Source organism: Sminthopsis crassicaudata, chromosome 5 (genome assembly GCF_048593235.1).
Source record: "Sminthopsis crassicaudata isolate SCR6 chromosome 5, ASM4859323v1, whole genome shotgun sequence".
Lineage (NCBI taxonomy): Eukaryota > Metazoa > Chordata > Mammalia > Dasyuromorphia > Dasyuridae > Sminthopsis > Sminthopsis crassicaudata.
Genome location: NC_133621.1, coordinates 228,391,269 through 228,412,967, shown reverse-complemented (window position 1 = coordinate 228,412,967; position 21,699 = coordinate 228,391,269). Strand labels below are relative to the sequence as shown.

Sequence of the window (21,699 nt, the reverse complement as noted above, 5' to 3'; positions counted from 1 at the left end):
ATTCTAAAGCTTCTGGACCTCTTCATCTAAGCCCCTCATTTTACAGATGAGTATACTGGGGCCCAAAGACTAATTCAAGGCCAAATAGCTAGAAAGTAGCCAAATCAGTATTTAAAGCTAAAATTATAAAAGTTCTTTCTTGCCTCCTTTATGTGAGATAATTTATCCCATTCTACCTTTTTCCTTTCCCCTTTTCCCAGTACATTCCTCTTTCTTATTCCTTAATTTAATTTTTAAAAATATCATCCCATCATATTCGACTCACACCAGTACTCTCTGTCTATATATACTCCTTTCTAACCACCCTACAATGAAAAAGTTCTTAGATTTACAAGTATCATTTTCCCATGTACGAATATAAGCATTTTAGATTTAAGTCTCTTATGATTTCTCTTCCCTATTTACCTTTTTATATTTCTCTTGAATCTTTTATTTGGAAATCATTTTTTAAAAATCTCTTTCAAGTTAGAGAGCACATTTCTTTTGGAAAGTCCTGTCAGCTCTTAACATAAACAAAGATGGAGGCAGGAGAATAGATAGATTAATCTGTCTGTTGAAAAAAATGGGAATGACAGATGAGAAATAAGAAGCCTAAGTGGGAATACCAGTTCTGTTCTCTAGAAAAATGAGTATATATTTCCTATATTAGCTCTTTCCAATATTCTTCAACTTTGAGCAATAGTCTTTTCTTATTTTGATGTCTCAGTGTCATCTAATGGCATGGTATTTCTGGATACCAAGCATGTATTTCAAGCATACAGAGAGTAGCAAAAATAACAGTCTCTTATTTTTGACAAGAGTCCCCTTAATCAGGAACCTTGTCACCTTTTTCCTTCTCCAGGGACTCTTGGGAGGATGTGGCACTATAGAATCTGGGACAATCTAAGACTTGTGGCAAAATGGGTCAATCTACCTCTGTCTCTTATCCCTAAGGGATTCTTCCTTAGACAGTCTCTTAAACAGAGACAAATTTAGTTTAAAAGATCTCAAAACTAAAAAGCTTAAATTAAAACAGCGATGCAGGATGCAGCTTAAATTTGCTAGAAGGAAATCAAAATTAGATACTAACCTTTTAAATAACCCCCTCCTTCCTGCTCCTCTAGGGACACAGGATCTCTTCCCTGTATCCCTATGCAGTCCTTATCAGGATCCCTCTGAATCCCCTCCACAACCACCTCCTTACCAAAGACAGAAAGGACCTTTATGTCTGACAATATTTCTTTAACCATATCCCCCTCACCTCCTGAACCAGATCCTGAGACTTCCCAGCTCCCACTCCTCAATATCTCAAGGAGTGGGACCTCTTTTTCTGCTCCTCAGGATCCTGATTCAGCCACCCTTTCTAACCTTTGCCCCTGAGAGAAGCAGCAGACTCTCAGGGAGAAACACTCAGAGCAGAAGTGCCTCTTCCAATGTCAGGTCTCTCCCAGACTAAGGAAAAAACTGGCCATTGCTCTGAAGACCCCACTAAATTTATTGAGGAGTCCAAGGTCAATGCCCTCCTTGATCTTTCTTGGGAAGATGTTAGTATTAAACAATCTGTCCCAGATATATGGAGGAAGCTGCAGAAGCCAGCTTTGGGCCCTCAAACTTCTTCCACTCAGCTGTTAGAAACAGCTGTTGGAGTCTTTAATAATAGGGAGCAAACTGCAGCAGAGGAAAAAGACCACAGAGTTCAATTGAGAAATAGAGAACAGTCCCATATTTTGGCTGCTATTTCTGGGAACCATAAGGGTTCGTGCTTGGTGTCATGGACAGGGCGATCAAGCCTGAAACTAGCCACAAAGGAAATTCCCCAGGCCTTGCCCTGAGGGCAACCAGGGCTCTGGAGGAGAGACTGCCTACAGGGGACAAACTGCCTTCCTAATGCCCTGCCCTCCAGCAGGAGTTTAGGGCTTGGTCAAGTTCCCCTTTGCTCCACCATAACAGCCCAACACCCGGATGTGGCTAGTAAGACCACTGAATTTCTTTTTATTACAGGGACTTTTCCTTCCTTTATGCTCTGACACTCTGGTCTCACTTGTCCCTGCCCCACAAAATGGGATTGAAAGGAAACTTAATTGTTTGGAGACTTTCCCTCTGCTTTGCCAGTTTGGTGACCTGTTATTTAAACATTCATTTCTCATTATTCCCTCTTATCCTGCTCCCTTATTGGGGCATAATTTAATGGTGAAATTGGGGGCCAAATTTTCTCCTCTCAGACCTCCAGGTGGTCTTTTTAGAATATGTTCAAAGCCCTCCCATATTCTCTCAGAAATCTGGGAGAAAATAGATTCCTCTGTCAAGACTGAGAAATTTCTTAAGCACAAACTTTTAGCACTGGCTAAATATTTAAGAGATTTTGAGCTGCTTAACTGCATTCTTATCTTGATCTGTAGTCCCACTCCAGAGGCTTTCCTAGATGCAGCCATAAAATCCTTGATTTTACCCTAAAAGCCAAACTGACTTCTGCCCCTGCCCTGGCTCTATCTAATTTAGAAAAACCTTTCACTCTGTTGCAGATGAAAGGTGGGGCTAGGCTTAACCCTCGGACCTGCTCCCTATTTCTCAAAGGAACTGGACTCAGTTTCCCTAGAATAGCTTTTGTGCCTTAGAGCAGTGGCTGCTACAACCCTTTTAATTGAAGAAGCCTCAAAACTCACCCTCCTAGAGCACCAGAGCATTTTAGAAGCCAAAGGTATCAGTGGCTTCCTAGTGGAAGGCTTACCCTCAATAGCACCCTAAAAGCTAAGTTACTGCCCCCTGGGACTTCTGCCCAGAAAGCTGAACTCATTGCTCTAACCAGAGCTTTGGAACTGGGGAAGGAAATGAGAGTGAACATCTATACTGATTCCAAATAAGCTTTTCATATTTTGCACATTCATGGGGCTATATGGAAAGAAAAGGGGATTTTGACAGCAAAGAATTCTCCTATTAAATATGCAGGAGAAATTCTACAGCTACAAGCTATCCATATGACCCAGAGAGGTTTCAGTCATATTTTATAAAGGACACCAGAAGGAAGATTCACTTCAAGCCAAGGGAAATAGGGTTGCAGATCTAGCTGCTAAAGCTGCTGCCCATTTACCCCCTGACTATGGCACCTTTAATCCCCCAGCTCTCTGACACCCTTTCTCCTTCTGGCTGGTTTCAAATACCCTCAAGCCAATTTTTAATCCCAGAGGCAAGTCAGTGGAAACATATTTTTGGTTTTCATCAGGCTACACGCTTGAGAAGAAATGCTCTTCAATTCCTTGTGAAATACATTTTTACTGATCACAAACTGGAGAAACAATCAGGCAGGTCTGCCAGGCCTGCCCAATTTCTACCCAAGTAAATCCTGAAGGAGCTTTTAAACTTCCCCCTCTCCTGAAGCCTGTTCAGAGAAGGGGCACATACCCAAGGGAAGATTGGCAAATAGACTTTACACATATGCCCCCTTGCAGAGGTTTCAAGTTGCTTCTGGTCTTTGTTGACACCTTTACTAATTGGGTAACTTTTCCCTACAGGACTGAGAAGGCTCAGGAGGTATCATTTGGCTTGCTAAAAGAGATCATACCTCACCTAAGCCTAGCCAGCTCCTTGCAGAGCGACAATATAACAGCTTTTACTTCTCAGACATTTCAGAGTACTCCTCTCCTCTCCTCTCCTCTCTTCTCCTCTCCTCTCCTCTCCTCTCCTCTCCTCTCCTCTCCTCTCCTCTCAACCTTTCCTGCAACCAGTCAGAAAGATGATGTCAAATTCCTGAAATTATATTTCCCCCCACAAAAGACCTATTCTATAGTAATTTCTTCTAACTCCTTTATGAGACAATGGCAGGATCTTGGTGTCTTTCACAGTTAACTGGTTTTTAGGGTTAGTCTCTCATCACAAAAGCTAGCAGTGATTAGAACCCTAGACTTCTTTTAGGATTAACCTTGTAATACCCCACTTGCCAAATTTTAATGGGGTCTTCTTCCTAGTTAATTGTGACTTCCACTAGGGAACTTGTCTTTCCTTTTGTTAATTGCTAAACCACCTTTTCTCCCTAACTTTTCTTGGATTTTACCTCCCTAACAGCTGTGTAATAAAATCTTTGCACCTTGATTTGGAGGTCTACATTTTCTTTTGAGACAACTCAAAACACTGGCCTGTAACCCCAGTATACTTTTGGAGTCCAGCATACCCTAATCTCAACACAACCAACTGGTGAATTTGTTTAGTGTGACCGTACTTGGGAGGAGTTTTGGGGGGGTAGATGGGGATAAGGAATGAATTTAGGAAGAGTTAAGGGATAATTATAGTGTGAATTTTTAAAAATAAAAGAAAGACAAAGCCTCATTAAATAATTTGAAAATGCACATAAGAGTAGCAGGGATTCAGAAGACAAAAAAAAGAAAGATAATGTTGGAACTAATTAAATTGGAATGATTTATAAAAAATCAAATTGTACTTAGTTCAAATTCTCTTTTTCTGTTCTTTTTAAAAGGTAAGGTTTGTTGATGTTTGTCATGTTCAAAATAACAAAAAGGAATTTTTTTAAAAGTGAGAATTATGTGTTCAAATGGATGAAAAAAGAAAGTCTAATCCTGGAAGTAAGAAAATGAGGCATAAAAGGAGTTGGGAGTTCTCAGGGAATCAATCTATTTTTAATATTCCACTAATTTATGCACCTGGAGAATATGTTGGTACTTGAAAGTGCCTCACCCTTTTGTTTAGGACCTTTTTCAAATTGTTCCCCAATTCAGAAATCTAAAATAGTAAATCACAAGTTAAGGATAGTGTCTCTGCCCCGGAATAAAGCCTGGGAGGCAACAGGAGAACAGAATGGGCAAAAGGTCTTTTAGAGCTTTGCTCCTTCCAATTCCCAGCTAATTGGCTTGAAATCATCTGACCATCTCCAAAGAGACATTTCTAGAAGACAAGCACCTCATAGAACAGATCTCTCCTTGCCTCCCTTCCTTTCCTCCCTCCCTCCATCCCCCCCCCCATAATCTCTCTCTCTCTCTCTCTCTCTCTCTCTCTCTCTCTCTCTCTCTCTCTCTCTCTCTCTCTCTTTTTCTCTTTCTCTGTGTGTGTGTGTGTGTGTGTGTGTGTGTGTGTGTGTGTGTGTCTCTTCTCTCTGGCTTTGTCCTTCTCTATCTCTGTCTTTCTGTCTCTGTCTCTGTGTGTCTCTATCTCTCTGTGTGTGTCTGTCTATCTCTCCTTTCTCTTTCTCTTCTCTCTTCTCTTCTCTCTGTCTCCATCTCTCTCTGCCTCTCTAGCTCTGTTTCTGTTTCTGTCTTTGTCTCTGTCTCTCTCCTCTCTCTTTCTCTTTCTTCTCTTCTCTCTGTATGTCTCTCTCTGCCTCTCTGTCTCTGTTTCTATCTGTCTCTGTCTCTCCTCTTTGCTTCTCTCTGTCTTTCTCTTCTCCTTTCTGGCTCTGTCTTTCTGCCTCTGTCATCTATTACTGTCTCTCTGTGTCTCTGTTTCTGCCTGTCTGTCTGTCTGTCTTCTTTCTGGCTCTGTCTCTCTGTCTCTGTCTTTATCTCTGTTGTCTCTGTCTCTGTTTCAGTCTTTCTGTCTTGGTTTCTTTCTCATTCTCTCTTTCTTACACACATACACACACACACACACACACACACACACACACACACCTAATTTTACCCCTCATGTAGATTTAATCTGCATAAATCCAATATCAATCTAATCCCAGCATTGGGCTCACTTAACCTCAGTGTTGTCATATAGGAAAAATTCAGAGATGGCATGTTAAAACTTACACAAATTGATGTCAAGAGAAGTCATCAAAACCAGGGGTTAGATGGACGAATCTATATAGGATGATTATACTATAGAGTAGAAGAGAACTAAGAAAGGGAAAGGAAGAAAATGAAACATTAATTATATGTAACAAGTATATGTAACAATATATGTAACAAAGTCAATCTAATGATAAGGGTCCCAGTTTTCCAGAACATAAGCAGAGGGCTCTTGCCAGCTTCCAGTTTTCATGGAGCTTATAGGGATAGGAGACATAGATTAGGGCCACTAAGTGGGTCTGAGAATAACCAGAACAGAAATGATACCTTAGAAAACTGATGAAATTACTGAACAAAACAAGTATAGAAGAGAGAAGAAAAGGAGGCCCAGGATAATGAAGATAGAATCTATTTTTCTTTCTTTTTTTCCCCTTCTTTTCAAACTTATACTATCATTATTTCTTAACTTTTCCTAATTCTTTCCTTTTCTCCCTCATGTCCCTTGCAAAAGTCCTCCTTAGTAATAAAAAGTCATAGCAAACAAATTCACCCATTGGTAAACTGTCTGATAATATGTCTCACGCTCCATGATTAATGGGCAACGTTGGCCATTTGCGGGACCAGCACAGCTCTGCAGATATTTGGAAATGCTATGGCACCTTACCCAGATCAACTATGGCTATTCCCAGGATCTCCTATCACTAGAACTCTAGTGGCTCCTCCAGCCTTTCAAAGCATAAGTACACTCCCCAGCACATAGTGGGTGTTTAATAAATATTAATTCACTTCCTTCTTTCCTATGTGGAACTAACAAATAGTCATCACATCCCCAGAATTAAAGAGACATCTGGAAAAAGGAAAATTATATGGAGCAATTCTGATCTCTATAGAAACATTTAGAGACTAACTTCTTCTCTCTGTGCATCTACTAATACAGACTATGCAAACATGCAAAAATACATCCTATATAGACTTCCAGGATCCACTGAATCCCATGGCCTCAGATGAAGCCATCAACCCTAATCCAGCCTGTAATTCTGTTAAATCCATTCTATGGCTCCTTCCTCCATACTAAATTAATCCCATGGACCCTGATAACTTCATCCTTGATACCGCGGTCAAGGCACATGGAGATACATGAAATAATGTTGGAGTAGCTAGGATTAGGTAGGCTTAGATGGGAAGTTTGTCTTGGGCAAATAATCTTGCCTAGTGTTTGGAAGGAAGAGAGGGCAAAAGCAGAGTAGAGGTTGAAATGATATTCCCTATCATGTAGTGAAGGCTTGGGAGTAGGACACACTGAGACCCAAGGGATGGCAAACAGAGATCCTAAACTAGGAATTACTGGAGAGGATGGACATGAAGGGTTTGAGTCCAGGGGTTTGACTTTAATATGAGTGATAATTAAGGAACCATTATAGATTTGGGAGCAGCAGAAGAGTGAGTCTACTACATTCACCTTCCTCTGGGATTTTGGGCCAAAAGGATGAGATTCTTTACTGTCCTTAAAGACTTCCAGAGATGGAAGTTCTGAAATTTCTTTTGAATGCAATTTGATTAAAGATGCAATCTTCTTCACTGTCAAAAGGTAGCAAGAGGGGAACAGACTCAAAACTAAGTTTTTTTCAAAGTTCTCTCTTCCTTAAGCCAAACCAAAGCCAAATCATCACTTGAAGGTGATGTACATTTTTCCTTGTCCCATCCTGAATTCCCTCCAGTGCAGACCACAGTACCCTCCAATTAAGGTCAAGTATAAGAAGGCCATTACACAAACAATATGAATTGCAAATGAAGTTTATTTTATAGACCTGGGTGGGGGCAGAGTAGCATTTTAGACAGCAGATTCAACAAGAGAATTTATGTACACACAAGGAATATGACTTTTTTTTCCTTTTTTTTTACTGCATGCAAGGAAAATAGAAATTCTAAAGTGTTTATCAGAAGGGAGCACTGAAAAAAATGGGAGCAGGAAAGATGCTACAGCTCTCTGAGCCTCAGCACAGTTCCCCGTAATGGAGAAGAGCTACAAATAGCTCTGACCCTTTTGAAAGGGACAGTGGCAGTGAGAGCTTTCTGAAAATAGGCTCGAGCATCTCTCTTCCCCCTGAAATGGGCTGGTAGGTGAGGTTTGAAACGCTGTCAACAAATAGAGCAGGGAAAGGCTTGTTTTTACATTCAGAGCAGGGAGGCATTGGGAGAACAGCTTTATCTGAATGAGAATGACACACTGGAACCACAGCTCTCCTCTTCTCCCTGGCCCCCTCCTGAACTGGAGCCATGGCCTCCTCCAGATCCACCACTGCCTCCACCTCTGGAGCCTGAGCCTCGACTCCCAGAACTGGAACCTTGACCTCCAGAGCCATAGCTTCCCCCTCCTCCTCCACTGCCACCTCCTGAACTAGAACCCCTGCCCCCAGAACTGCCTCCTCCAGAGCCAGATCCCCTGCTTCCAGAGCTGTATCCTCCTCCTCCTCCTCCAGAGCTAGAACCCCTCCCTCCAGAGCCATATCCTCCTCCTCCTCCTCCTCCAGAGCTAGAACCTCTCCCTCCAGAGCCATATCCTCCTCCTCCTCCTCCTCCTCCAGAACTTGAACCCCTCCCTCCAGAGCCATATCCTCCTCCTCCTCCTCCAGAGCTAGAACCCCTTCCTCCAGAGCCATATCCTCCTCCTCCTCCTCCAGAACTGGATCCTCTGCCTCCAGAACCATGTCCTCCGCTTCCTCCGCCTCCTCCAGAACCTCTGAAACCAGCCTTGGATGCCACACCGGATGAGATGGTGCTGCTACTTATAGCTGTAGGGAGAAACCAAGTCACATTAAGCATACTAACCCCCCTCTGTATACCCCTTCCTTCCATAACCCCATCCAAGAAATCTCATAAAAGAGAGGACTTTCCTCATTACTTACATATGGACACATTGTTGGAAACTTCCCCAGAAATTCTATCAGGGAGGAAAGGAGAAAAAGATATTGTAATCAAACTGGATTTTTTGTTTATTTTTTGGTAATCCCAATCCCAGAGACCATTAGTATGGAACTCTCTCTTCATTGGTAGAAAAGAAAGCCCTGCTCTGAGTGAGAGATTAAGAGAAGCCAAAATATTCCAAAGTGGTACTCTCACTCTCATCAACTACATCCCACCATGCTCATGGTCTTTGAGATTGGGATTACATTTTTTTCTTTGAAATTCAATTTCAATTCTTATAAAGCTGCAAATTCCCATAAGTCAAATATACTTGGACAATCTCATTTTCTTCAACAAAGACAATTTTTTTAGTGCTAATACAGAACTGCTTTTGGAATGCTTTCAACCCCCACCCTAATGGGTGGGGATAGGGGAAAGCAGGCCTGGTTGGCCTGGTTGAAAATATTCACTTGGCTTCCCAAACTTTTTTGGAAATAATAAACTAATAATATTGGATCCAATATTCTTAAAGTTCACTTAAATAAACCAAAAGTAAAGCTACCTTGTAAAGGCTCACCCAATCAAGGACAACCTAGAATAAGGCCTTCTGTCCCTACCACCTGCCACTACATGTTATTTTTCTTACGTGGAATCTTCAGGCTCCCCTCTCTCAGTCAGTGCCCATTTATATTTAGATCTAAGGTCTTCAGACTGAGAGCAGTCTTATCTGCTGCCTCCTCTTCTATCCTGACACTCTATGCTGACAGTTATCCTGTTCTACTCAATACAAAACTTGGAGCTCATATATTTTTCCCTTCCTTGGTACCTTCTGCCTTTCCTGATTTGCCTCCCTTGATTCCTACCCCCCAGCCCTTCCTCCAGGGCATTCCTCTGGGAGAAAATCAGGAGAACCAATGCCAACTTAAAACTTTTTCTCATTCTTCATCTCCACCCATAAACTATGAGTCATCTTTCAGTGCCCTTACCTATTCTCTTCTCCTTCTAGCAGTTTCTTGTAGGTGGCAATCTCCAAATCCAAGGAGATTTTGACACTCAACAGCTCCTGGTAGTCCCGCAACAGGCGGACAAGCTCCTCCTTGGTATGCTGGAGAGCTTCCTCCAGTTCTTCCATCTTGTGCCTGGCATCTTTAAGAGCATGTTCCCCCCGCTGTTCTGCATCAGCAATGGAGTCTTGCACAGCACGGCACTAAAAAAGAATAGAAGAGAAGATTTGGGTTGTCATTGGGAAGCTATGGAAAAGGGCACATCCCAAAGGAAAGAGCTAAGGTGAACAGAAAACAGAAAGCTTAGTAAACTGATTTAATTATTTTGGGGAGTGCCATTGTAATTGAATTAAATGAGATGATAGATTTATCTAACATTATCATGCCCGTTTAAAAGAAACAAAAACTGAGAATGTTTAGAAACTGTCTTCTGCTTTTATTTTTATCTCAATGCTTAAGAAAGACAAGCATTTATGAAACACCTACTATGGGACAGGCACTGTGCTAAGTGCTTAAAAAATATTGTCTCACTTAACCCTTAGAACAAACCTGAGAGTTATGTGTTATTTTAACCCTATTTTATCATTGAGGAAATTGAGGCAGCACTGAAGTGACTTGTCCAAGAATCAAAGAAATAGTAAGTTTCTGAAGTCTCCTGATTCCAGACCCAAAAATACATAGCCACCTAGATGCACAGTGCCTGGCATATGGTAGCTACTTAATAAAAGTTTATTGACTACCTGAATGATGGGATTGAAAGATACCTTAGAATCATATAATCCAGTGCATTCATTTTACTAAAAGAGAAAACTGGGATACAGAATCCTTAAATGGCATGTCCCATGTCCCATAAGGTGGGGGGGAAGGGGGAAGAACAGTCAGGATTTCAATGGGTTCAGAACTTAAAGAGGACTTTAGAGATCATTAAACCCAACTCTACTCATTTATCTTATAAATGAAAAAATTGAGACTCAGAAGGTTTAAGTTATTTGTCTAAGACTAATAGCAGAGCCAGGTTCTCTAGTGATAAAGCAAATCTTTCCACAACACCATAGAGGAATAAGGCTAGAAACCAGGCTTGTGATTTCATTGATATAGGGTGCTGCCAGGAGAGGAAATTTCCTATGCCAATGCAGTTCAGCATCTTCTCTGCAACTTACCCTCTTAGAGAACTGAAAAATTAAGTGACTTGCTTAGAGTCACACACACAGCTTTTGCCATAAACAGGGCTTGGACCCAAGTCTTCCTGGCTCTGAGGCCAGTTCTCAGTCCACTGTGCCATGCTACTTCAAAGGGAAGCAAGTCTTAGATTCCTGTCCCTTGGAGGCAGTATCTGATATGCTGGACAACACAATCCCCTAACAAGAAAAATGTTAATTCCTAGTAGGGGATCATTTTGATCTGAGGTTAAAGCCTCAAAGAAAAATGTTAACTAAACCCATTTTTCTCTGTCTGTCTTTCTCTGTCTTTCTGTGTCTCTCTCTGTCCATCTCTCTGTTTCTCTACTCTCTCTCTAACTCACTGTCTGTTTCTGTCTTTTTTTCTCTACCTCTCTGTCTCTCTGTCTCACTCTGTGTCTCTTACACACACACACACACACACACACACACACACACACACACACACACACACACACCTCTTCACCACCTACAAAGACCCTTAGAACTCATTACATTCCCTATCCCAACCGACTACTGAGACCAGCCAGAACATCAAGCTAAACTGAAGCCATGACTCACCTGCTTTTTCACATGGGCAATTTCTCCTTGCAGCCTCTGGATCATGCGGTTCAGCTCACTAATCTCCATCTTGATTTCCTTCAGACTTTCTCCATGTTTCCCTGCAGTGATCTGAAGCTCTTCATACTGGTTTTGCAGAAGAAGAAAAGGGGAAAGAAAGAAGAGGAGGTTTGTTTGAAATGAGTCTAGGAAGTGATGGCTGAACCCCCTTCCTGCAAATAACTCTCCACCCTTTTTCTCAAGAGAGATCAACTCTATAATATCAGAAGAAGTCAATGGAGGATAACTTCTATACTCTAACAAATATATTTCTCTCTGGGAACTTTAATATATATTTCTCTCTGGAAAATTTAATATATATTTCTCTCTGGGAATTTGGAGAGCTGATCTAGATTTAAGTTCTTTTGGTGAAGGGAGCACCATAGTCAATCTCTCCTATGAGCAGTTAATTCATTGACACTTCTAATTGCCCATAAGCTCCTGTATATTCCCTGTCTCAAGTTCAAAATCTATAGTAATGAGTTTGGTTGGGTTCTCACTTTGCTATGATATAGAGCTTCAGCCTCTGTCTTGCTCTTCTGTGCAATTTCTTCATACTGGGATTGGACCTCCTTGATAATGCCTTCCAGGTCCAAGCTGCGATTGTTGTCCATGGACAGGATCACATTGGTGTCAGTGATGCATTGTTGCATCTGGGACATCTCCTGAAACAGGAAGAATATTGGTCATGAGTCGCATTCTTAGAGATATGGGAAACAAATAGAGTCATAGGAACAGAAAAGTTTGGACAGAATGAAACAGCTAGACTTCAGTTTCATCCCTTTTCAGTCCCATTCTAGGGCTTCTCTTACTTATTCTTGTGCATCTGGCAGTATTTAACCCTTTAATTCAGCCCCAAGCATCATTCAATCATACTGATTACTTTTTCCGGGAATAGGCAGGGTCCATAGGGACTGAAGCTAAGCTCATGGCAACTATTCCCTCCTTGGAGTTCTGTCTTTTAAGTCATATCACCATTACAATCAGAGATGCAATCTCTGATGTTTTGTTTAAATTCCAGATTGCTAAGGAAGTCAAGATGGACATCAACCCAGCTGAACTCTTCCAACATTATCCTCTAAACAACTTCTAAATATCTCCTCAGATGAATTTTGGAGTGAAGAGCCAACAAAAGGTTGGAGTGAGACATTTATCCAGCCCAAGACAACTTAGTAGGTCAAAAGGAAAGGTCTGTGACAGCAGGTTGGGAGGCCAGCCTAGAGTGTGGCAGCAGCACAAGTGTTAAGGCTTGGAGGCAACCACAATGGTAAGGTTGGCAACAGTAGAAACTTTGGAGCTCTCAGCCAAATCACATTAAAAGGGCTGGTCAACTGATCAAAAAGAGATTACAGGGGAGGGAATCTTTTATTGGCCTGAGTGCAGCTGGCACTGATTGTCAAGTCTATTGTTCATATTCAGTTCTGGGTCACAGTTCCAGAGTGTAGAGAAACACTTGTGGCTACAGAAGAAAAGAGTAGTAGTAGTTAGTGTTTGGTAGTGTTTGCAGCTTCAGGAGTCTAGGAATCATTTCTGGCTTAAGACCAGAACACAGACCAAGAAAGCAATGACTACATCTCTCCCAAGGTCATATCACCTAAGAAATAGCAAAAACTTGAAGTCCCCAAGAACTAATTCTGAAAACAGCAATGTGAAAAACCCCAAAATTTGAGGTGGTACCTCCACACCCCCAGATTAGCAGAGCCCAACTTTCAGATAAAGCTCAAGAATCAAGAAATCAGCTAGGAAAATGAGCAAATAACAACAATAAAGAATTTGATTATAAAAAGCTACTATGGTGGCAGAAATGACCAAGATATAAACTCAGAAGACAATAATGAAAAAACAGTTATAAGTAAAGCCTCAAAGAAAAATGTTAACTAAACCCAAGACAATGAGAATTCCTGGAAGAGTTAAAGAAAGAGATAAGAATAATAAGAGAAAGAATATAGAGGAAAACTTGGGGAAAGAAATGAGTAATGCAAGAAAATTACCCATAAAGATGAATTAACAACTTAGTAAAAAGAGGCACAAAAATGCTGAAGAAAATAACACTTAAAAAACCTAAACTGATCTAATGGTAAAAGAAGCATAGAAATTCATTGAAGAAAAGAATTTAAAAAGAAAAATAGGCAAACTGAAAAAGGAGGGGTAAAAGTTCACTTAACAAAATAATTCCTTTAAAATTTGAATTTTATATAAAGTGAAAGACATCAAAAACAATAAAACAAGTCAAAAGAATGAAAACATAGAAGAAAATCTTAAATGTCTCATTGGGAAAATAACTGACAATAAAATAAAAGCTTATAAAATGGGATAGTGAATGGGAACAAACTGTGGTAGATGATTGTGATTGACCACTAATGTACTGTAAAAAAAATGATGAGAGGGTGCTTTCCAAAAAACATGAGAAGATATATATGAAAAAAGTAAAAGTGATTACCTGAACTCAAAAATTATTGTGCACAGTAAGAGCAATGTTGTAATGAAGATCAATTGTAAAAGAATTGATTACTTTGATCAACTCAGTGATTCGATTCAATTCAATTCAAAGCAATTCTAAGACTCATGATTAAAAAATGCTAGAAAAAAATGAATGAACTCAATGTGCAAAGTAAAGTATAATTTTCTTACTTTCATTTTATTTTTTGCTTTTTTTGCAATGAGGCTTATATGGAAATATGTTTTGTATGATTCCACATATATAGTTTCTATGATTTTGCATGCCTTCAATTGAGTGTGAGGTAGAGAGGAAATTTGGAATTCAATTTAAAAAAGAAATGTTTAAAAAAATAAAATAAAACAACAAAAAAAGAAATGTTCAAAAAAGTTAAAAAATTTTAAATGAGGAAAATATATATTTTTAAATTTTCATGTGATTGGATCTATGGGGAAGATGGGATTATTCCAGAACTCATCTTCTGCCTGGACTGAGAAGGACTTTCTCCTGTAGAGGAAACTGAAGGACAATAACTGTCCTGTCACACAAGCTCCAGGTCACACAAGTAGTCTCCTGGAAATCCTACCCAATGACCTCAACATCATAGGCTGCCAATTTGACAGTGAAATCTTTTTTCCTGCTCTTCAGAATGCTCTCCAAGTAGCTACAAAGAGAGTTGTAAAGTCATCAGAGGCAAATGAGCACCAAAAGAAAAGATATATTTTTTAAATCATACCGTTGCATATAAGACCGTCAGAAATTCAACTTCTTCTCTCAATACATTCACTAGGCTTTCCAGCTCCACCTTCTTCATATAGGCATTGTCAACATCCTAAAATAGTGATCAAATCATAATAATAATGATAATAGTCATAGCTTAACATTTATATAACCCTTTGTAATTTGCAAGATACTTTTCACATATTATCTCATTTGATTCTCATAATGACCCTGTGTAATAAATGCTAATATTATCTCCATTTTACAGATGAAGAAATTGAGGTTGAGAGATGGTAAGCTGCTTGCCTTGGGCCACTCAGTTAGTAAATGTCTGAAACAGGATTCAAACAGAACTTCCTGAACTCAAGTCTATCACTGTTTTTACTTCAACACTTCGATGTCTGAAAAGATCTGTTGAAATGGCCCTATTCCCTATTCCCTTAATCCAGATGCTTCAAAAAGTCATAGTGAATTCAACTTTTCCCTGAGTCTTTATCTCAACACCTTCCTTCATAATACTGAAATTCTTTTAGTTTTCTCTTAATCTTTATGGTCCCTGAAGGTGTTCTTTTAAACACCTTGCCTGATCTATCACTCTCTGAATTATTTCCCTAGTGAGCATTGCCTAATCCATGCATTTTTATGCCAAACACCATATTTTCCGCATACCTTCTTGATTGTCACAAAATCATTCTCACAGGAATTGCGTTTGTTGATCTCATCCTCATACCTGTAAGGATACAGAAAAAAAGAGATCAGTGCTGGTCTTACAACATCACAGAACTGAGACCAGAAAAGAACTTTAGAGGTTGATGAATCTTATGTGCTCGTTTTACAGATGAAGAATATGAAGATTAGAACATTAAAGTAATAAGTAAAATAATAATAATAAAGTAATAATAAGTAAAAAGATTTAAGCTTAGTTTATTGAATTCCAAATCTAGTGCTCCCTCCTGCCATCTTCTTGGTAGACTCACTTCCAAAACATCCTATATCCCAAGATCATCAAGTAGAGTTTTGATTGAAATTGATATCAAAAAGAAATGGTAAAAATAATAATAGCAGCTATATGTGATAATTATTAGAACAGCAGTATTAATAACTATATGAAAATACAACTTCCAAAACCTCTTAGTTTTAGAAGTATTACCAATCATTTGCAGAAATTCAAAGGAAATATTCTCCTTCCCAGAACCCCATTTAAGGAAGAATGCTTTCCTGGAGAATTTATTCTGTTTGCTTATTAAGATTTATTACCCATTAGTGTTTCCCATACACATGCACACACTTACTTTTTCTTAAAATCCTCAACAAGATCCTGCATGTTGTTCAGCTCTGAATCTTGCTTTGATTTTTCTGCTGTGAGACCGTCTACCTTCTGCTTCAAGCTGCTGATGAACATCTCAAATAATGGCTCTAGGTTGGGTGAGCGGGAACTGACATCGATTTGCTGGAGCATCTCCCATTTAGTTGTCAATACCTGGTTCTGCTGCTCCAGGAAACGAACCTGCAATCCCCCAATCCCAAGACTTAACCTTTATCATCCATGAAAGTCATGAGCTCATCTTCTCCTTCACTAAGTTTTAGAGATCAGGAATAAGTTACTCCAGAGATAGGGATAAGCCCATTTACAACCAAGATGCCCCACTCTGCCATCCAAAGAATATATTAATATCCTTCTTCCTCCTTGGAGCATTCCATTGCCTCTTCCCAAACTTCCAATTCTCTTCTTTCCCAGTGTATCACCTTGACCCTTCCCATCCTGAGAGATTTCTTCCTCTATTCCACCAAGTATCCCCCAACACTCTAAAAGGGCCCTTCCCTAATCCTAGTAAAATTCCTGGCAAAGTCAAAGAAAACAATATATGCCAAGAAAAACCAAAAACCAGAATTTACTGGCATTGTGCCTAAGAACACTTAGTGTGAGAGCACTGGAGGGCAGGGTTTCTCAAAGCTCTTAAGAGCCTTGTAAAACTCAGTGTTTTAGTTCCACCTGCTATGCAATGGGAGAAAACTATAAAATTCCAAGATGACATCAATAAAAAGAAATTATGGGTCACTGAGGCATGAAACCTGTTCCCAAAGGCAGTTTTGATTTACCAACAAGTGGCTATTTCAAACTGAGCTTGTCAGTTTCTGGGAGGGCTTATTCCCCAAAGAGGACAAACTCACTCACAGAAGAACAGAAGACAGAGGGGACTCTTCTGTTCCTATTGAAATGTAGGTCTAACTTGGCATAAAAGATTCAGCAGATTATTGGACCACTCTCAGAGACCAATAAGGGTTTGGGTTTTTCTTTGTTTTCTAACAAATTCCAATTCCAATATATATTCAATTAGACTGAAATGAGAAAATCAGTCATGAAGTCTTTCAAGACCTGACTGAAATTCTACCTTCTATAAGAAGACTTTCTTAAATCCCATAAAGCTAGTACCTTCTTCTTCTCTATTATTTATCTCTAGTTTATCATATGTACATACATATATACATTTACATGTATATATCTTATATATACATATATATATATATATATAAGTTTTTGCATGTTGTCTCCCTTCATTAGACTATATGCTCCTTGAGGACAGAGACTGTCTTTATTCTTTCCTCCAGAGCTTAGGACAGTGCCCAGTATGTAGTACATGATTAATAAATGCTTGCCTGGCTGACTGACTGACTGAGCCTTATGCTACCATAGGCAAGTTAGGATTATCCCATTTCTTCATCTTGCAGAGTAGCCAATTCATCATAGTTCCATTGACAGTCCCCAGATAAAATTAACCAGCATTGGTTCTTTTTCCACTAATCACAGATTGGAAGTAATACATACTAGGCCAAAAGCATCCCAGGGTCTCCAGACTCACCTTGTCTATGAAGCCAGCAAATTTGTTATTGAGTTTCTTAATCTGTTCCCGCTCCTCTGATTTGACATTCTGGAACTCTGGATCAATTTTTACATTAAGAGGCTCCAGAAGATTTTGGTTGACAGTAACTTCGTGAATTCCACCTCCAGGGTATCCTCCAGGGCCAAAGCCACCAGATCCACCAGGGCCACCGAAACCACCACCTGGCCCAAAGCGGCCTCCTCCAAAACTGCTGCCTCCTCCAAAACCTCCTCCGCCAAAACCGCTACCTCCTCCAAAGCCTCCTCCGCCAAAACCTCCTCCGCCAAAACCGCCTCCGCCAAAACCTCCTCCGCCAAAACTGCTGCCTCCACCAAAGCTGCCACCTCTGCCATAAAAGCCACTGCCTCTTCCAGCGACACTCATGGAGATGCTCTTGTTCCCTCCGAGGCCAATAAGACTTTGGCTGCTACCACCTCCACCATGGCGCATCAAGCAGGAGGAACTGCTGCCAGATCTTCGGCTCCCACTGGAGACCACTGCAGAGCCTGAACTGAAGCCTCGACTCCCTCCTCTCGAGCAGGACCCACTGAAACCCCGGCTTCCTCCTTTTACGGAGCTCCCACTGAAACTCCAGCTTCCACCTCCTCCTCCTCCTCCTCCACGAGATCCACAAGAGAACTGGCGACTCATGATGATCAACCAAAGAAGGAAAGGAAGTTCAGTTGTGTGAGGAGGATTAAGACTGAAGACCCAACTCTACTGATGGTTAATCTTCAGGGTCCCCTTATATACCTAAAAAGGAGGCGTCTATAGTCTTGGGTGTCACTATGCTTATGCATGGGTTTGGTCTGCCTGGAAGCTATGTGTGGTGAGTGATTACTGGGCTAATGGCCATTAAGAATCAACTAATCAGCTCGATCCCAAAACTTGCTTTGATTGCAAATTTCTCCTGTTTATCTGGGCATCTGTCACGCAATTTTATTTCTGTGAAATCATCAAAAGTGAAAAATCATGGGCTTCCCTCTACCTGAAATTGGGTTTCCCAATTAAAGAGAGAACCTTCTGTAGAACCCTGCCCTCAATTCTAGGTCTTCCTCATGATAGATTGGCATTGAGTCAGAATGGTGTAGACTAGCTGCCTGAATTTGAATAAGGAAAAATGATGGAAGGTTTGGAAGTCTAGGTTTTGCCCCCCAAACCTGGCAATTTCATCAAATCCACTCCCCCAGTTTCAACTATCACTTCTACATGAATGACTATCAAAACAGCACCTCCAGCCTTAATCCTTCCTGAGCTCCAGCCCCACATTTTTAATTCTCCCTCTTTGGCTAGATATCCCTGAGCACCACCCAGATATCTCACCACTTTAATCTCAAAACTTGCAAAATTGAATTCATCATCTCTCCAAAAATGTGCAAAACTGAACTCATCTCCACAAGCTAAGGAGCTCTTCTTTCTGATCACTGGAGAGGGGTTGTTATTGACATCACATCTCCCAATTATACAGATTCAAAACATTGAAATCATCTTTGGTTTATCCTTTCCCTCAACCCCCATCCCTTTCCCCTTCATATACACACATAGTCAATCAATTCCTAGATCCTCTTGATTCTATCTCTGAAATATTTCTAATCCCCATGCCCTTCTTTCCATTTCTATCACCATCATCTTATTTCAGGCCTTAATTATCTCTTGCCAGGACTACTGCAATAATCTCTTAACTGGTCTCCCAATCTCCAGTTCCTCCCAGCTCCAATCCACAACACACAGCAAAAGTACATTAATTACATAACTCTAATCATGTCACTCTCCAGGTCAAAAATGTTCAAAGATTTCTCACTACATCCCAAGCAGACTCTACAGTCAGCCTGGCATTCAAGACCCTCTACAATTTGAGCTTATACTACCTTTCTCTCTCACAAGCTTTCCTATCTATGCAATTGTGACACTGCCAAATTGTACTATTCCCTAAATTTATCCTATGTTTTTCTTTAATCTCTTTGACTTTACTCAATCTCTACATGTTGAAATGCTACCTATCCTTCAAAGCCTTCCTTAACTCTCTTATGAAGGCTTATGAAGCCTTCTCTCCTCCCTCTACCTAAAATACTCCTTTGAACTTCTATAGAATTTTGTTTTTACCACTCTGTGTACTTTTTATATTCCAAATTTGTATGGGTGCCTCATTTCTTCCAATTAAATTATAAGCCTCATTGACAGCAGGGAACATTTCTTATTTATCTTCCTGTCTCCTTCAATACCTGGTTTAATTAATGTATTAAACATAGTAGGTACTCAGGAAATGTTTATTGTATTGAATTATTGAATTGGCCAAAATTAAACTTCTCTTTTTCTCAGACATCTGACATTCCTTCTTTGGTATGAAAGTTAAATATTTTGATTTATAAGCCTTTCCCTTCTAAGTTTCTGCTACTGGCTACAAGATGCTTCAGGGACAAGAGTCAAGAGAGATGAGAGCAATATCAAGAAATAAATTCAGTTTATAAAAGTGATGATGAGCCTATTGGCCCTAGGCATTGAATATAGGCCTAAACTTTTACATTGTTCCCGATAGCCTGTGTCACCCTCACCCAGGGAATATGCCCAGTACTTGATCCCAAAGTTCAGAAGATATTCTATATGGCAAACCTCACTGGTTGATTGTACTGGATTCTATCCAACTCTTCGTTGCATGAAATCCTTTGCCAAGAGACTTGTTTAAGCCCCTTCCCCTTCTCCCCACTTCTGACAAGGGAGTACAAGTTTCTTATCACTAGTAAAGTTCCTAAGTGCATAAAACAAAGATGCTACCCTCTGCGTTCCTGAGATCCTTGATTGCCTGTTAAGACATCTTAATTATCACTAATTGCCACAAGAGTTTGAAAGCAAGTCTTAGTGTAAGTTATCAGAGGTCATCTTGAATCCTAGTTCCTTGTTCTCTCCATTAGCCTGGATCCATTTAATAAAAAGATATTAACATGATGGGGAATTATTAAGTGACAACTTCATCTCCTTGTGGAGCTAGATAAGAACACAATTCTTTCAGGTTCTTAGGCAGGAACCACTTAACTCAATGACTCCCTCTAGGGAGATTGTTTTAAAAACATCTTACTCAGCATCTAAACCGAAGTCCCTGATCCAGATCTGAATCACACCACCATGCCTCCCCTAATTTTTTTTTCCCTTAGAAAGCTGAAAAACAAATTATTTTAAAGTAAATTTAACTTTAAAGAATACAATTTAAGACAGTATCAACACCATCAGAGTTTTTTCCTCTGAACACAATGTCCTAATATTATCTGAAATTCTAATCTGGAAGTATTGCAGATGTCTTTTTCTTTTTTTCTTTTTTTTTTGCAGACATCACTTCCTTTTGATATAGTAAATGAAGGAAGCCACCTTCAAGTCCTCAGAAAGTAACATATATCTCACTAAAGATGTGTTCTTTTGCATCAGAAAGGTACATACACCTTTTATGTATTTGGCACATATGTTAGGCAAAGTTTAACAAAATTGTACAAAAGGATATATGTAATACAAAAGGACTAAACTAGAAGAAGCCATTTCAATATAATACAAATATTTAAGGCCTAGGGAGTCAGACTCCAAAGAGATGTTAAGGCAATCTTTGAATTAAAACTTTCTGTAAGAAACTTTTCATGGTTCCCCTTAAAATTAGTGACTTCCCTCTGTTAATATTTCCCATTGATCTTGTGTATATCTTATTTGTACATAGTTGTTGTCTTCCATCTCCCTCTCCCCCCCCCCACTAGAATGTGAATTCCTTGAGAGAATTTGGGTTTTTTTTTTTTTTTGCTTTACTTTATATCTCCAACAGAAAGCGGGTATTTTATAAAGCCTTCTTTACTAGAATGTACTTAAAATGTATGTTAGCATTCAGAGGATTTATCACTCTTACATCTGTGATCTTAATCAAGTCAACACCTTTCTCTATATCTCCAATTCCTCACAGATACAGAAAATCAGAAGAAAAGTATATATCCTGAAGTCCATTAACTGTTGTAGGTAATTTATGGTCTTATTTTGGATGAAAAAACATGATGCAGTAATATTCCAGATCTGATCTTGCTGGGAACTATATTAACACTTTCAAATAGCTCCAGATTATAGAAAACTAAACTCATTTCTGACAGCTTTGTTGTTTGGTTTATTTCATAGAACTTATTGGGCATTAGAACAAGTTCAGTCTTTGACATTATCAGCTAACACTCAAATATTACATGGGAAGATACAGAGGCCCAGAGAGAAAGCAACTTTCCTGCAGTCACACAGAGCTAAGAAGAGTGCTAAGTC

General features: G+C 39.8%; 1 protein-coding gene across 1 annotated transcript; it reads right to left on the bottom strand.

Annotated features, from left to right (window-relative positions):
- Positions 1-7,477: 7,477 nt before the first annotated feature.
- Positions 7,478-18,127, bottom strand: LOC141544301 (keratin, type II cytoskeletal 2 epidermal-like). The gene is made up of 9 exons (XM_074270308.1): positions 17,404-18,127; positions 15,835-16,049; positions 15,212-15,272; positions 14,559-14,654; positions 11,886-12,050; positions 11,347-11,472; positions 9,590-9,810; positions 8,606-8,640; positions 7,478-8,491 (listed from the first exon to the last, which is right to left on the bottom strand). The coding sequence occupies exons 1-9, from the start codon at positions 18,073-18,075 to the stop codon at positions 7,905-7,907; spliced, it is 2,178 nt and encodes a 725-aa protein (XP_074126409.1). The 5' UTR covers positions 18,076-18,127; the 3' UTR covers positions 7,478-7,904.
- Positions 18,128-21,699: the final 3,572 nt, after the last annotated feature.

Bases quoted from the DNA above. Each gene is read 5' to 3' on its own strand.
- LOC141544301 (XM_074270308.1), bottom strand. From the start codon at position 18,075: ATGAGTCGCCAGTTCTCTTGTGGATCTCGTGGAGGAGGAGGAGGAGGA. The intron at 16,050-17,403 runs GTGAGTCTGGAG...GGGGGATTGCAG, and splicing joins TTGCTGGCTTCATAGACAAG to GTTCGTTTCCTGGAGCAGCA. The intron at 12,051-14,558 runs GTATGATTTAAA...TTCCTGTTTCAG, and splicing joins TGACGGTCTTATATGCAACG to GAGATGTCCCAGATGCAACA.